This window comes from Nyctibius grandis, chromosome 4 (assembly GCF_013368605.1).
Source record: "Nyctibius grandis isolate bNycGra1 chromosome 4, bNycGra1.pri, whole genome shotgun sequence".
NCBI lineage: Eukaryota > Metazoa > Chordata > Aves > Nyctibiiformes > Nyctibiidae > Nyctibius > Nyctibius grandis.
In genome coordinates, this window is record NC_090661.1 from 102,694,947 (window position 1) to 102,712,217 (window position 17,271).

General features: G+C 42.0%; 1 protein-coding gene across 1 annotated transcript; it reads right to left on the minus strand.

Annotated features, from left to right (window-relative positions):
• Nucleotides 1-1,902: 1,902 nt before the first annotated feature.
• Nucleotides 1,903-10,149, minus strand: CLRN3 (clarin 3). The gene is made up of 3 exons (XM_068400033.1): nt 9,921-10,149; nt 4,442-4,621; nt 1,903-2,177 (listed from the first exon to the last, which is right to left on the minus strand). Exons 1-3 carry the CDS (start codon nt 10,147-10,149, stop codon nt 1,903-1,905), a joined length of 684 nt encoding a protein of 227 aa, XP_068256134.1.
• Between the last annotated feature and the right edge of the window lie 7,122 nt (nt 10,150-17,271).

The window sequence follows — 17,271 nt, forward strand, 5'->3', positions numbered from 1 at the left end:
TGACAAATGTGTGCTGAAACTGTGTGAAAATTTTTGCAGCCCAAGCAAAACTGGCAAATGTTTGGCTCTCGGCCAGCGCAGCTCGCGGTATCTGACGGTTCAACTGCAATGTTTACAGCACGGGAAAGCAGTTCTAGGCATGGTTCTTGTCAGTGGTGGAGAGATGATAACATCTCTTATTTCTATGCTGCCCCTCAAGTCTTAGAAACCCTCTTGGTTTTTTTTCCCCACTCCTCCCTCATCATACTTTTAGTCAAATGCTTGAGCAGGATGGAGAAGCCCTCTGCTTCGAAGCCTTTGAAAGAGCACAGCTGCATCAAGTATTGGGCACTTTGATCCTGAAACTTTATTTTTTAATATAAATAGTGAGAAGTCACCTCTTGTATTTTCTCATCCCCTCTTCAGAAATGCTTTTTTTTTTTCTCCATGAGCACCTCTTGCATCATAGGACAGCTATTTCACAACTGTGAAAATCATATTGTAAAGGAAAACCATACTATAAAAAAATTGTTCTGCCAGCTGCAGAGGTGAGGAGCGAAGGAGCAGAAGGTGCTGACCACCGTGTTGCACTGTGCACCTCTCTGGGAGCACGTGCACCAAGCGTGATTTTGCACGATGGCATCTGTCCCAAGGTCACATCTGTCAGCTAACCTTCCCTTGGGGGGCAGGAAGGGAGCTACCCACTTCTGTGCAGCTCTACAGTTGTGTGTCTCTGTGTGCATATCACATACTAATTAAAGCGGGCATAGGGATGGTATTGGCCATAAATTCATCTCTAATAAAGCCCACTATTTGCATTTGTGTCGGGGCAAAATGACAGCCTGACATAGCGGGTGGGAAAGCAGCGGCCACACCTGCTCAAGGTGCAGCTTTGCCGTTGGCTGTCGGCAGTAATCAAGGGTCTATAATAGCCTGAAATGGCATTTGCTAATATTTCTACAAATTAATAACTTAGAGGTACAGGGCTCCTCTGCTGTCTTGTGTAGGCCATGGTCCATCCCTGCGCTGCCCTGTCTGCCACCCCAGCCGTGGACGAAAGCACCGAGCAAAGGAACCATGGGAAGGGTCAGTGCTGTTGCTCTTGGGAGGTTCGATGTGAAGGTGACCGACTGCAAGTGAGTTTGTCCCAGTGCTCACACTCCTGCCCATGAACAGGAGCCTGCAAGCCTGCCCAGGGTCACTGGGGCAGAGCCGCAGGGACCTGCAGGAGAAGATCCCTAAGCAGGGAAAGGACAGCAGTAAGAATTGCAGGACAAAATGAAGCACCAATACCTTAGTGACCATTTCTTATGATCTCCAGAGTTCCTGGTGTTTGAATTATTTCTGTCCCTTGAGATCCCAAATGTCATACATGACCAAAACAATGTCTCTGATCTTCACACTCAGACCCAAAGGGTGAAGCAGAAATGCATTCATAGGTGCTGATGTTGGTGCAGCCCTGCAGAGAGCCAGGACAGCCACCACGGGTCTGTCCTGTGGTCCAGAAAATCCAGAAAGCGGGAGGTGGGAGCCAGCCCCTCTGCACTGCATGGGCAAGAGGGCTTGGAACGGTGGTGGCAGTGGTATGGAGAGGAGGAACCCTTCTAGGAGCATGTTTTCAGAGCAGTCCCTCGGAGGAAGAGCAGAGCCATAAGGTGCATGAGGTCCACTCCTAAGGGACAGGGCTGGCACCGTGCACTTCAGGCCACAGCTACTCAGAGGTGTTCTAGGCAGCACATTTACCAATGGAAACTTGTAAGTAGTACACTAACACCTAGCATAAGGATAAAATCAAATTGCTTTGAAGACACAAGAGGCCATTTTGTTAATTGAACTATACACACAGCTTCAATTTGAATGACCAGCCAGGATTGTCCACATTAAATAGTCATTTTCCTTTACACCCTCTTGTCAGTGGTATCCTCAAAACAGAATGACGTCTTTTGGTGCGCTCTCAATGGGTCTTTCCTGTTCTTTCTTCTTAGAATATCTTGCGTGATCATAGAAATATATGATGACGATAGAAGCAATGTTCAGAAAAATGATGAGCAGCATGATCCAATACGAGTATCCGTAAGTGTGTGCAGATTCGACATGTGTCTGCAGGAAAGAAAAACATCCAAGGGCCAATTCTACAGACAGGTCATTTTCTTCTATGTTCACAGGAAAAAGTATCATGGCTAGAAGTATGAAGATTCCTAGAAAACATAAATACAAATGTTACAGGTAAAACTGTAGTAGTATTTATGTAGCTACTTGTAAATACTCTACTTGGTTAGGATACCTGGACTAAGACAAAGATTAATCTACTTTTTTCCATTAGTAAAGCGTGAGGGCATTTAAAGGACTTTTGTCCAACCTGATAGTATCTGCCAGGTGTTTGGACACTGGTAACTACTTCTGCTGCTAAAATCAATGGATCCTCACTGACTATTCTTAGATAAGACCATTTAACGTAATTCTTTTTCATTGAATTTAGCACTGATGAGTATAATATATTCACTCCTTGGGTGATTTGCAGAATAACTATTTGATATAAGCCCAAATTCATAGGATGTACAGTATCACAACTGGATAAAACCCTGAGCAATGTGGTCTGAGTTCAGGGTTGGCCCAGCTTTGCTCCAGAGCTTAGACTTTACAGACATCATGTTCCAACCCAAATTATTCAACGACTCCATGATGAGCCAAACTGAGATGTCTTATTAGATCTGTATCTATTCCCTATAGCCTTCTGAATATACTTGGAGTTGGGTTACTCTGACGTTTAGTAAAATAAGGCTTTTACATCTCTACTTTCGTAGTGCCAATGGAGGCACAGTCTCTGAACATTGGTGAAAATATTTCTATTCCTCCCCTCTAAGGACATCATCCTGCAGATGTTCCTGCTGAAACAGGGTCAGGTTTTTGCAGGAGGACACTGGATTTTCAGGCCATCTGGTAGGAGAATTAGGAACCTTCAAGATACACTCACACGTCAAATGATGCATGACCTTTCATAAAAATACGCCCATGGCAAACTAGACTTCCAGGTCATAGCACTTACAGGGCTGTAAAAAGTAACCACAATCCTCAGTCAACATGAGGGTTTACTCTCTCACTAATATTTGTTTTGGCAAGCCCACTGTCCTTTCACTTCAGGTCAAAGCTTGCAGATTCAGGATGCATAATGGGTGCTGGGCTTGGGAAATTAACAACTTTCTCATGTGATGAGACAATGATCTGGTTGTCTCAAAAGTTGAATAACTGTCTAACCTAGGCTTCTGCTCACTTCTCTGATTGTGTTTCAAGGCATCCACAGCTGTTTCAGCCTTTATCTTTACACGCTGTTAGCCACGGCTGGAGAAAAAGGGGTGGGTTTCACATCCCCACCTACACTCGCTATGATTAAGACTGCATTTGTCTATACAATTCCCTTTTCACCAAGGTCTGATGCTCGCAGAGTGTGGCCCCAGGACAGGGCACTGCTCAAGGGGAGGCAAGCTCCCTCTCTGCCAGCAGAGCATCTTCAGACCTGAAGAGCTCTTGAAGGATAAAACGCCCACGCTGCAGTACTCTGTAATCAGATGTCTTTAAAGAAAATTTTCTGAGTGTAAACCTATTATTAGAGGAATGCATAATCCTCTTGAGACAAATTGAGTGTGGGAGCTGAAGGCATTACCATAGCAAGATGAAGAGGGTAGGAAGGTGTGTCAGGAGCAGCCAGGCTCAAGCCTACCAGGTGAACAAGGGGTTACACCTCCAGGGAGCTGTTTGGCAGAGTTCACATCTCTAACAACCCAGCATCTCTACCATTTTATTTCTGCTTAGGCAGTGTTAAAACTTATTTTGATCTGTGAAAGTGTTTTTTAGAGAAGGAAATAAATTTTGCTATGACTCCGTCCTCCTAACTGCCACCCCAACACATCAACGCTGTTGTGGATGTATTTCATTCAACACGTTTTTCAGAAATGAAGCTGGCCTCCATCCTATAGATTAGACCTTAGAGGCCTAATTTGGTGTGTAGGTAAGCCAGCAGCAAAGATGCTACAAATACCATAAAACAGTGACATAAGGTCATAGAGAGGTTACAAACTGCACTGTAGTCACATCCAGTGCATACTCTTCTGTTATGGTTTTGTTCTGTATTTGTCAGCTTACTCTGTTCTTCTCGATGTGCATCATGCATGAAATGATGCTACCCCTGTTGGGGCTTTTTCATTTCCATTTTTGCTGCCTGTGAATCCAGGCTCCTACTGATCGATGGTGCCACTTCAAGTAAATAATACTATTTTATTGGTACTTAAAAGATAATTTTTAGGTATCCCAGCAGACACGGTTAAAAACCAAAACCAACTAACAGAATACTTTTCCAAGTGTTTTCTTTTCTAGATATATATTTCTTTAATCTTGGAATTGATGACAATACAGTGTTCATCCGCGTGGTGGACAGAAAGTGGTCAGCAAGGGACACGCTACTCACCGCATAAGGAATTCCAGGTATAGACTCCGATGGGTCCTAGAAACGTCTGGTAGGGATTACTGACAGCATTAGTGCAGGTAAACCCAGAACTCAGCAGGGAACTCAGCAAACTGAGAACCAGGATCACGATAATTGCAGTGATCATGCTTTTCGTCTTGGTGTTGCTCAGGTTATCTGCAACTGAAACACAGCGGCTCAGCATCGACAATCATCCTTCCCAGCATAGTCTGGTTGGGCTCAGACAACCTTATCACTTACTAACAGGGTTATAATTAAAAGCTAATAACCAGAGATTTGGCTGATCTGTCGAGATCTGGTTGTAGCAGGAACAGTAGCTTTGGGCACAGCCCATGAACTCAAATCCAAAACGGGGTGAAGGTCCATTAGGCTGAAATAAGTGCATGTCTGCTAATCCCACAGGCACACAAACTTCCAGGGCATCAGGTTGGGTAGCAAACTTCTCTTCCTTAATACTTCTGTAAATATTTCCTCTTGACATGGCCAGCCAGAAATTTTATGCCTAAATAGGATCAGAAAACTACATGTTCCTCTGCCTACCGTTCCTGAGATGGTAACTTCTACAGATGGCTATTTAAAATTGGGCTCCAATTGTAGGTTATTTCCTTTTAATACAGCAGCAGTACCCCTGGTACTGGTGTAGTTCCTGTAGCTATCCGCGTGGCTGGCTATATATACATGGCACATATAGTCAACCCCTCCAAGATTGTAATCAATTTTATTGTTTTTGCCTAAATCCTTCTAGTTACTTGATATGTTGCTGATAACAAGAGACACAAACGTGAATGCAATATACTAAAACTGTAATTGCAGCATATCTGTGTTGTAATATATTATTTTCCTCCTTTCTATTTAAATATCAAAAAGGCAACTATAATGTGCCTGTGGCTGCCTTACCCTATGACAAATACAACAACAACATTTTCAAGCTCTGTTCCAATGGGTGGTGTGATAGAGAACCATCTGTAGGAAAACGTCCTTTCTGTGCTGCTTTTAATACAAAGCCATTACTGCGGAGTACTCAGTGCATAAATGGGAGAAATCACAGCAGAAAAAATAGTAAAAATGCCATAAAAAGAAAATAAACACAACACAAAAAGAGGAGCTATTGGAAATAAATAAAAAGGAGAGCTCCTCTCATTTTATACAATCTTCCTGATGGAAGTTAATTTCTGTTTGAGGATGTGGCAGGTAAGGATGTGTTATGGAAATCAGATGTAAATTTAAGCAATTCTCAGAGAAGAATAGGGAAGACAGGCATTCAGGAGACATCACTCAACGAAACAGGAGCGAGCACGCCGGCTGCACCATGCCCTCGTGCTGAAGCAGCCTCACTGCTCGGGCACTGCCTAGTGCAAGAAATGTCTGGAGCTGAATCAGGCAGGTTTGTGTAATTCCCCTCTGGTAGCCTCACTTAATTTTATCACTCAGAACATCTCCAGAATTGACCGGCTACAGCTATTGCAACCCCTAATTGATCTTGTTTATCTCTGACAGTGATCTGCAGTTTAAGGGATGTAATTTTGTCAGACTCCTGCCGTAAGCACGCCTGCAACAGCACGAGACTAAAGGTTTTAAACAAAATCCTGGTTTTGTGGTGGCATATTTTTTGTTCTAAATAATGCTGTCTGTGCAAACTGAAGGAATCTGCAGTAGCTGATCTGCTTGAATGGGATTGGTAGTAACCCACAGCTGGATAATCTCTGCATCAGTGTAAAATAACCTAATCCCAGAATGAAAGCAGAGGGTTTTGCCTCTGCCAGGTCTCTCCTTAGTTTCCTGTATCTTCTTTTTTTTTTTCATCTTTAACTTTTGTATGGTCAGATAGAATTTCCCAAACTTTTACTGACCTGAGTGAGCATGAATGATGTCCAGCTGCCAGCCTCGAGGTTCTTTTCTAAGCAGTGCTGATCTGGCAGCTTTTATGAGGTCTGTGATCGCTTATGACACATAAAAACAACAAAAACAAAGCAGAGTTCCACCTAGCTTCCTACTTTTCAGGAGATCCCGTAGCACATCTGGAAACTGATGATAACATTGATGAAGCTTCAGCAATTTTCAAGCATTTGTCGTGTATTTTAAAAGTTAGAAAGTTAATCGATTCCTCTCTGCTATAGCAAATTTCAAAGACTTCCCCGTGTGCTGTTGGCCTTCCTGGTTGCCAACGGTCAGATAACTCCTGACTTTACAGGGCTCTTTGGGTGTGCCTCTTCCTGCACCTCACTCACAATTTTTACATGTTTGATTTGGAAACCAGCAAAGCTGTAAACAAGCTCTTTTACAGACTATTATAGACATAGGTGGTTCCTTTCTAAGAGAAATCATTAGAACAGCTAATGAAGAGGCTAAGGTCTTAAGTTATTAAATAACTTTTACATTCTGCCAGATCATTCTGCTCATCCCCAGCACCTCCGAAGTAGCCGTGTTGATTTATTGCTCTATTAAGGTCGTTCATGGCAGTCTGTTAAAGAGGCTATCCCGACCAGGCAGTTCATGCAGGTACGTTATTCCTTTGTTTGTCTTTCAGAAGGTTATTTTTGGCCTCTTCCCCTGGGCAACTAGCGATAGGACAAGAGGACACAGCCTCAAGCTTCACCAGGGGAGGTTCACGTTGGACATTAGGAAGCATTTCTTCTCAGCAAGGGTCATTAGCCATTGGAAGGGGCTGCCCAGGGAGGTGGTGGAGTCACCATCTCTGGAGGGGTTTAAGAAAAGCCTGGACATGGCACTTAGTGCCATGGTCTAGTTGAGATGGTGGTGTCAGGGCAATGGTTGGACTCGATGATCCCAGAGGTTTCTTCCAACCTGGTTGATTCTGTGATTCTATGGTCTTTTTGAGGGCTATTGATAATCTGCTTTTGTACGGCCATTAATAAAAGCCAACCCAGACCATTGCTAACAAGTACTCTGTATCCCCAAGCTATCGTCTTTGATTTACTCTCTCATTATTTCCATTCTCCTTTTCTCACACCCAAATATGAAAATGCCATTTGAGAAACACAGGGTGCACCGCAGAGACCCCCAGCCAGGCTGTACTTGCTGAGCGACAGATCACGCTGTGATTTAAAAAGATGCTTATAATTCTTCTTACTGTTGTCTGAAATGTTAGAGTGGAGAAAGCACAGCACTTCATTTCTCCATAGGACAGGCAATCCATTTATGTAAGGACATTATCAAACGAGAGACATCTACCGTCTTAGGAGGACCCAATTAATTGTATTTAAAAATAATGTGTATGCAATTCTGTGAAGTATTTCTTTTGTTATTTCAAGAGTGTATGGAATTATGCTTAATATAAAATGAGACAATCATGCCTAGTATAGAGCCTAAGAATTAATTTAAAATCAGTTCATTTCACCTTGGATATATGCCCAACTGAACTAGTGAGGGATGTGGGCAAACCCACATTTAGACTATTCATAAAGCACGACTTTCAGGAGCTGTTGAAAGCAACTAGTAACTCCTGAAGCTCACTCGTTTTGTTCATCCCTAAATGGCTGATATGTGAGAGTTGAGATGACATTTTACAAATGATAAGCACAAAAACCTAAATCTGGTGGGGGGAATAGCAATATATGCTATATGCTTTGCTAGGAACACTGCTGTGCTCAGGTTTTGCATGACAATATAATCATCACAACGTGAACCAGCTTGCTTGATACAGCTTTGCCACTGTGGGAATTTGGGTGCCTGTTTGTACAGATACAATTTCTGTACTAAATTAAGGTGGGAAACATCCAGAGGCTTAGGTCTGCTGTGCTCTACCTTGGCAGGTTCTCTGTGATGGGACATCTTACCAGCCTACCAAAAGAGAAAAAAATTTCTTAAAGTACATCTCGTGTTTCAAATTGTTTGATCTACTCTTCCAAATTTTTGTTAGGTTTCTTTTGACTGGCTTTTATCACTTTCACACGTGTATATCAGCATTATTGCTCTGAACTTGGTGAGACAGCAAGATACACAAAATCAGTGGGAGCCCTTGATCGTTGCAACAGCTTTCAGGCTTATCTACCTTTGGGCTTTGTGAATGCTTTTCTTCACATCAGCAGAGCCACTTGTGCATAGAGTTAAGTAAATCTTCGCTGAACCATGTGAAATCAGTATAGAGTCTGGGGTTCGTACTTGGTGTGCATAATTTCTTGTTTCTGGTTTGCTTTTTCTTATGCTTTGCTTCCTATACCAGGCTTTTTCATGCCTGTCTTAACTTTCTCCAAGGCTGCTCTAGGTAAAACCCCTTCTGCTCTTCCCCTTATTTTTAAACTTTGTTTAATTCCCATGTAGCATCTCTCCTCTCTTATCTCTCAGTTATTCTGTCCTCCTTAATTATTTAACCAGTTTTATTCTTTTTTCTTCTCCAATAATTCTACCATTGAGGATAAATACCAAGAACTGCAGATGCACGAAACGTAAGATCTGTTGGATGTCAACATAAGATACAGTTTAATTTGAATCTACTGGATATTTGCTGAAATGTTATTCTAATAACCTTGTTTCCAAAGCTCATCTCAGAGTTTTTTTGGAAAGTCATGATGACGAGGAGTCACCTGAAAACCTCGCATTGGGTGGGGGAAGAAGGGCCTTATAAAAGATAAGCTATGTTGTAATCCATACTTCACGGTCTAGCATAAAAACCAAAAAGACATGAGCAAGCACAAGGTTTGAAAATACTAAGTTTGATAATAGTACTTAAAAATGGAATGGTGTGCTCTTAAAGGAAGAAATAAAAGGAATACTGTCATTAATGCGTAGGTCCAGCACAGGTATAAACACTGTATCTATCTAAATTATTATTTTAGATGTTTTGTTCCTTTCCCTTCAGCAGCCTCATAAAACCTTCATCTATAAAAATGATGCTAATTTGAGAGTAGGCGGCAAAATGTTTTAGATCAATTAATTTAACAACAAAATTAAAAAAAAATCCTAGAATGTGAATTAGATTTGTAATCCTTTAATAAAATGGTAATTGAATGTTGCTTTTCTGTTCCTCACTGAAAGCTTTTGAAAATTAAAATCAATTTTCTATGAAGTTCCTATTTTATATTTTTTCCTCGTTCCAGGGCGTAGGCTAAGATCACAGGTCATCAGGGAGGTGGTGGAGTCACCATCTCTGGAGGTGTTGAAGAAAAGCCTGGACATGGCACTTAGTGCCCTGGTCTAGTTGACATGGTGGTGTCAGGGCAATGGTTGGACTTGATGAGCCCAGAGGGCTCTTCCAACCTGGTTGATTCTGTGATTCTGTGATCAGAAGACCTTTCAATTGGCAGGAATGCTGCAGCATTTCTGTGCTTTTTTGGGGGTCTTATTTTCTACCACTTAAACCCCCAGGCTGGTTTACAGATATTCTTGTTCTCACTTCAAGTCTTGTAGCCACAGACGAATACAAGAACGAGCCACGGTTCCCGTGCCCGTCACCTGCACGAGCAAGAAGCCGCCATCCATTTCCAGGCGTAACACCACTCACCTTGGAAAGTCCTTTCTGAAACCTGAAGTCCAGCATCAACGAACTGTTCACAGGTACCGCTAAAAAGTCCGTAGGTGAGGCTCACGGTGACGCTGGAGTTCATGCCAGAAAAGCGAACCTCGCTACTCATCCAGTGCTGGGTCGCCAGCACCACACAAATCACCACAAAAGAGCAAATGCAGGTCAAAAAAGCAGACGCAAACATGGTTGCTTTTTTTCTGGATGGCATTTTGTCAGAGATTTCCCACTGGTTCAGGGTATTTTCTTCTCTTCAGTCCTGCTTAGCATGAGGTTGTGTCCACCTCCTCGCTCTCTGGGATCTGCTCTCTGTGCTGGCACAAAGGTACTCTGGTAAACTTTAAGCAAACAGCAGTGGTAATAAAAATGTAAAATTATTGAACTTTGGTCTGGAGAAAAGGCGTTGCCATAGTTACAACTAAACCAGCCTGGCGAAGGCTGGGAGGAACCGTCGGCGGGTGATTTATGATTGCCTCGCTGAACCGGAGCTCCTCAGATCACGGCTCTGGAGACACCTTCCAGAGCCCGATGCCTGCGGGGCCAGGGCTCCCAGCTCGCCTTCCTGCTCTCTGGGAGGTGTTTGACAAAATTTTCTGGTCTGTTCTTGTTTTTTTTTCTCTTGAAAGGTTGATAACCAGGCTGGAAAGAGTTTTTGCTAAATCTGTATCTAATGTGTTGGGGTAAAGAGTAATAAAATGTTCCTTCTCTGTTCAAGTTCCCAGCTTGCTTAACAGCTACCCAACTGCCCCTGTTGAGACCTCTTCTAAATTCTTCATGCTCTTTGTGGAAAGACTGGGTTGGTCTTGGCTTTTGGAGGGATAAAGACATTGTATTTACTGTCAATAGATTATTTTCTAAGGAAAAGCTATAATTCTTAATTAGATTCCATATTTTTTCATGCAATAAATACATATATGTCAGGATAAAGTAAAAGAGATTCCATTAGCTTTTATTTCTATTAGTTATAATGTCATTATTCCATGCTATCCTGAACCCATGCTTCTGGATCATCCAGAGTTTTTTTAATTAATCTTTAGAAAGCAATCTGTTGTAACAGTGCTGCTAAATAAACCCCTTGAACTATCTTCCCGGAGCTTGACTGGTTTGTACCGTAAAGACATTGAGAGATTCGAGTTTTATGAATTTGAAATGGCAAAGAATTTCTTGGGAGGAGAAAATACCTGTTTTATAATGCGGTGATGTTATACTGTAATTGTTCTAGTGTTATAATTCCTTGATTCAAAACTTTACAGCAGTAACCACATTTGAAATCAATGGATTTTATTTCTGATATACGCAACTGGTCTTTTATATGATATGGTCTTATGTAATTTTTTTTCAAATTATATGATATTTTCAAATTTAATGATACTTTTGATGTCATTTCTTTTAAGAATTTATACATTTCATTCATAAATAATTTACATGTTTTATACATGTACTTAACATATGTAACACAGTGGAAGACAGTCAGTATAGGATTTAAGCATCGAAGAGCAAAGCGAAAAGCTTTTCAGCCCTTCTAAAGAAATAAGAAACAAGACATCTGCCTCTCATTTTCTGCCCACTACTTCAGTTAAATTTTAACCATAGCAATATGGGTAAACTTTATCAGTCTCCTCCACCTCTACAGATTTATTAATCTAATAGTTCCTTTTGCCGTTTAGTTGCATACAAAGAGCATAGTCCAAGTATTTTTAGTCCAAGGATATTTTTTAATAAACCAAGGTAAAAAAGCTCTGCCACTTGTCCCCTATGAAATATGTTTGAAAAAACATATGTTTAAGAATTGATATTTGTCTTGGTACTTACTTTGAGGGAACAAATCTGCAGCTGCTGCTCAGTGGTCCTCCTTCAGCAAACTTGAGAGGACCAAATTTAAATGAACTGAGCATCCACACCTTTAAAAATATTAAATAACAGAGACTAAGAGCTGTAGTAGATAGTCTGCAGTTCCTTTCTAAGCAATCTTACTGAATTATAGTTACTTTTCAGTGACAGCTCAAATTCTTGTGGCTCAAATTGTTGAAACTCTCCTGCTTTGTAAATGAGACCATAATTTGCTTTTTTCTTCTCTGTCACCTTGAAGTTAATCTATTCTCTGCCAATGGTATGATTCCTTGTGTCTTTTTCCCACAGCTACCTAAAAAAGCATCATATAACTTGTAATGAAAATTGTAGTTTGTCATGATACACCTCATCGCTTGAGAGAAAAGAGAATAGATCGGTTTCCTCCGACTCAGAGAAAACGTTTCCTGATCAGCACCTTACTGCCTCTGCCCCCACTAATAAAGACTCAGCCCTGCAAAACAGTCAAACACAAAAATCAGAGTAATTTGCTATGAATCAGATGACAGACAGCAGAGAGATTTGGAATCCTTTGCTATACAAAATTGCACAGAGCCTTGTATTTTTAAAGGTACAATATGTGAGTATTTCTATTCTGTTTATGTACGAGTTACTTTGCTTTCAGCAACCAGATCTGCTGTAAAAATACAACCTGAAAGCTTTTATTTGCAAACATTTCATATAAGTTTATTTTTCTATGTTACAAACACATTCTTACATGTGAAAAAAAAAAATCACATGGTGGTTTGTTGCTTTGCCCACCGTTCTGGAGGGATGCCATCTCCCCATGGGTGCCATCATCTCCCCATGTGTGCCATCTTCCCATGGGTGCCACCTCCCAAGGGATGTCATCTTTTGAGGGATGTCATCTCCCCATGGGTGCCATCTCCCCATGGGTACCACCTCCCAAGGGATGCTACCTCCCGGCTGTGGCAGGTAGGGGCCAAGGGCTCGCTCCCAGCTGGCTCGCAGGTAAGCATGCCTGGGGAAATTCAAGGGGAAGCCACTGCAAATTATTTTCTGTTCTGCTGCAACCGCAATGTTTAGTGATGGTTACTGGTGGTTTAAAAAAATCCATATTTAGTTAAAGTCTTTCATTTTAAAAAACAATTGACAGGTGGCAAGATGATTTAGCAGTGTGGCTGGCTGGCAGTTGCTCTGATATTTGTGATTTTCCTCGGGCACCACCTTTGTGGTACACCCTTGTGTATCACACAAAGCTTTCACACCCTTTTTATATTCAATGTCTGACTGCAGAGGAGCTCAGCATCTGAGATGGCAAGACCCTTGAGCTGCACTTGGCCCCAAAGGAGTCAATTCAAGCTCCACGCAAGGCAGATGTATGTGCAGTACTTCAGGATCAGGCCATGTATTACCAACATTGCCTCTACCTCTTAAAAGATGGATAAATTGTAATTTAAACACATTATTATAAATGTGCTATAGAATGCTACAAATGAGATTGATTTTTTTCTCTGTTAGCTTTGCAGCCAGCATTCTGAGGGATGACTGAAAGAGGGATTTGGTTTTGCCTTTTGGATTGGGTGAGGGAAATCAGATACGGCATCATTAATTTTATTGTAGCTGCAGATGAAAAATTTGAAGCTCAACTGAACTGCAAAATTATTGCAACAACTGTTTGGGAAACGTAGAGGGATGTGAGCACACCAATTTTTGTGTATCCATACCCAGTGCTGCTATGCGGTGAATTTGTGCTATTCCATCTTCTGATTTCATTCTCCTCTTGCTCTGACCTTTTTTACAGCACTATTGAAAAAAAAAAACCCCAAACACATTTTAAATGTTGTTTGGATTTCTTCCCAGAAAGTGACTAAATCTCCTCAGCTGAGAACTCCATCGCTGGCAAGTTATTGATTTCTGAGCTCTGACACTGGAACGTACTGGTCTGTGTCGGAGTGAGAGCCGGAACACTGTGCTGCCAGCAGCCCCTCCGGAGCAGCATCGCTTCTCATGAGCAGTCAGCAGGAACAGGGACTGGTGCTTCCATCTTGAAAGAAAAAAAGGCAGAAGATCCCAAAGCCACCACACTGGAATCAACGCAAACGTGATGAGCAAAATCTTATATGAAAATGACTGCCTGTTGCAAGAGCGTTCCTCCGTTTTACCATCCGCGTAAGCTACTTGGTGTCTGTCCTGGTATCGCGAGGCACAAGCCGTCCTGCTCCAGAAGATATTCACAATACTACTGCGTTTTGTACTCAGACACCCAAAGAGGTCATGGCCAAATCTGCCTGGTCTTGGTAGAGGAGCAAAAGCCACATTCAACATCTCCTCCACGAGCGCTCCTTGCCCAAATGGGAACACCACTTGCCTTGCGTGGAGGCTGCAGGGGCAGCCCTTGAAATTGCCTCTTCTTAAAGATTCTGAGATTAAGAAATCAGTCAGCACTAAGTTTTGATACGAAATTAATTCTTCCATTGGAAAGTTTATCTTCTAGAACTTCTCACACAACACATGCCAAGGCAGGTGAAGGAGGAGACCTGTCCCTCAGAGGCAGCTCACTGAACGCCTGGCTTCTTGCCCATCTTGCTTCTCCCCATTTCCAAGTTGTAAAATGCTCGGGAGGGTTGAACAGAACAGCACAGGCCATCCTGGTAAAATAAGAAATTTTAAAATAAAATTTTGAAAGCATAGAGATGTTTGCCATTTTTCTTTAATCCCGAAGGTCAGAGACTGCAGTTACCAAAACAGCTGAGCCTCCACTAAAGCCTCTAAGATGTCCGAGGGCATCATTTTTCCGTACCTAAAAAGATGACTTGCAAAACCTTAAAATAATGTGTTTAGGCGTTAAAAAGCTGCTGTCATTCATGACTGAATAGCACAAGTTGAGTGGTCAAGTACAGTTTATTGAAGAGTGGGGGAAAAAAAAAGCCTTCTGGCCTTGTAAGAAGCATAAAAAATGGCCTTGGCAATACTTTCAATTTAATAAAATGTGGCTTTGAAGCTGCGTCAAGATCTGTAATGTTTAGAACAAACCCTGGAGGTGGAGATGGAGAGAAGAGCTGGCAGGGCAGGCTCTCATTTATTGCAATTTCTGTAGCAATTATAAAGATATGTAGTCTTGAATACTTAAATATATTCCTAGATACTCAGAATTTTAGATTCCAAATGTAAAAACCTGAGAAAAAAACTTGTTTGAAGTCATTAAATCAGCTACCGCTGGGATGTTACATATTCTCATGCTTTTGCCCAATTATCCGTACTTGAAATAGCTTTTCCCCTATTTTTAGGCTGAGCTATATTTGCAGTTACACAAATCACGTGTCTGTTATTTGCTGTATATCAGCAAAGGGACAGACCTACCGTGCTGCTCCCAGGGGTACAGTGGCCATTCCTCAGTAAATGTGGAAGCCGCGTAAATATTTGGAGAGCTTCTCGGTAAGTGAAGGGAAATGGTAGGATTACACTCAGTATTGTGTGCTTTAATAGATGCTCCTCTGAAATCTTTTCTCTCAAGGCTGTGGCCACGCATTACAGAATCAACCAGGTTGGAAGAGCCCTCTGGGATCAACGAGTCCAACCATTGCCCTGACACCACCATGTCAACTAGACCAGGGCACTAAGTGCCATGTCCAGGCTTTTCTTAAACCCCTCCAGAGATGGTGACTCCACCACCTCCCTGGGCAGCCCCTTCCAATGGCTAATGACCCTTGCTGAGAAGAAATGCTTCCTAATGTCCAACCTGAACCTCCCCTGGTGAAGCTTGAGGCTGTGTCCTCTTGTCCTGTCGCTAGTTGCCTGGGAGAAGAGGCCGACTCCCACTGCGCTACAACCTCCCTTCAGGTAGTTGTAGACTGCAATAAAGTCACCTCTGAGCCTCCTCTTCTCCAGGCTAAACAACCCCAGCTCCCTCATAGGTCAGACCCTCCAGACCCTTCACCAGCTTGGTCACCCTCTTTTGGGTTTACAGGCATTGTACAGAAAGGAGGAAACATAATTTTATCTTAGTTGGTGCTCTCAGGCTCACTATCATGCTGGAATACCTGAGATAAATTTTTGGTGTTCGAATATTACCTGTTTCCTACCATCTATTTCTTGAGCTTGAAGCAGAGAAGATACTTGTGGTAACAGAGAGCAGCAAAGTGACTATAATTGTTCATGGGAAAGTTTCCACCACTTCTACTGCAATGATGTTGCTTCCACAGTGCGAAACAAGGGGTGCAGGCGCTGGGTCCTGCCAGAAGCTGTCGGAGGTCCTGCAGCTCCTCCGGCAAATTGGAAGCGAGGGTGAACCGGCTGCCAAAGAGCTGACACTGCTGAGAACGTGTTTGATTTGTGACGGAAAGAGGGGAAAAGACAGATGACCAGTGGACTGTGAGACGGACAAAGAAAAGCCACTGTTGGAGCTCTTTTGGGCTAAACACGGGGGCATCTATCGGTTATTATCTTATTTTTGCTGTGGTATTTCAGTCTTCCAGTGTCTTACATTTATTTTCTGATGAAGCAAGCAAGCTCTGTCAACATAGTTAGATTGCTTCAAATCCCACAGCAGCTTCATTTTTCATGCTCTCCCCTTTCTTAATAGCATAAATTCTCTTCAGACCTTGCCTGGAGAGCACTGAAAATGGGTTTAAAGGCACTTCATTCTTCAGATCCCCAGCTCCTAGACTGTGTGCAGTACTAATAAAGCCCTATATCAGAGAACACACACGTTTTTCTCTAGCCAGCAGCTGAAGATAAAATCAGCCTCAGGCTTACTCGCTCCTGTTGGCTCCAGCTCATTAGTGTATCCTGAGACACATCAGCAGGATGAACCCAGGTGTAGAAGTGTCCTGGACATGACTGTAAGAAAGCAGAGCTGGAAACACCGATGTGGATTCGCAAGGCTAAATTTCTGTCGTGTTCTATTTAGGACTTGAGTATGGGACGCTGGAGCAAGAAAGATTGGATGAAGTTTCTTTTATAATTTTATTTCACAATTGTACAATTTCTTTAGATATTCCCCTTATCTACAGAAAATCCCTTTCCCCCGAATAATGTACTAATAACTATAACGTGCCTTTTCTTTGGCTCTTTATTGTACAACTTTTTGTCCACATTTCTTTCTCATGACTAATTAATTTTGGAACCATGGCATAATAGTACTTTTACTTTCTGCACTAATAGAAAAATGTGGTAATTTTATCCAGCATGTATAATAACGCCATTTCTTTTGTTGCTTGGATATAAGCAGTCATTTAAATTAATATACAATTTCTTGCAAATGGTTACTAGCGAGAAAATTGCTGACTTGCAGTCATTTGATCTACAAACATGTTCATTAAAACCAAACGCCTTCCTGGTACCGTGCCCATTCGCGCTGCCATGGCTGCTGCAAAATTTTAGTGTTCTGCTAATTGTTTCCTAGTCAACACGATGCCAAAGGGACATCATTAGGCTCTGATTAAGTTTTCCGCAGAAGACACAAATATTCACAGATGTTATATTTTTTTTTTCGATGGTCTTTTCATACAATCCCCAACCG

Bases quoted from the DNA above. Each gene is read 5' to 3' on its own strand.
- CLRN3 (XM_068400033.1), bottom strand. From the start codon at position 10,149: ATGCCATCCAGAAAAAAAGCAACCATGTTTGCGTCTGCTTTTTTGACC. The intron at 4,622-9,920 runs GTGAGTGGTGTT...GCTGTGTTTCAG, and splicing joins TTCAGAAAGGACTTTCCAAG to TTGCAGATAACCTGAGCAAC. The intron at 2,178-4,441 runs GTGAGTAGCGTG...TATGTTTTCTAG, and splicing joins TACCTGGAATTCCTTATGCG to GAATCTTCATACTTCTAGCC.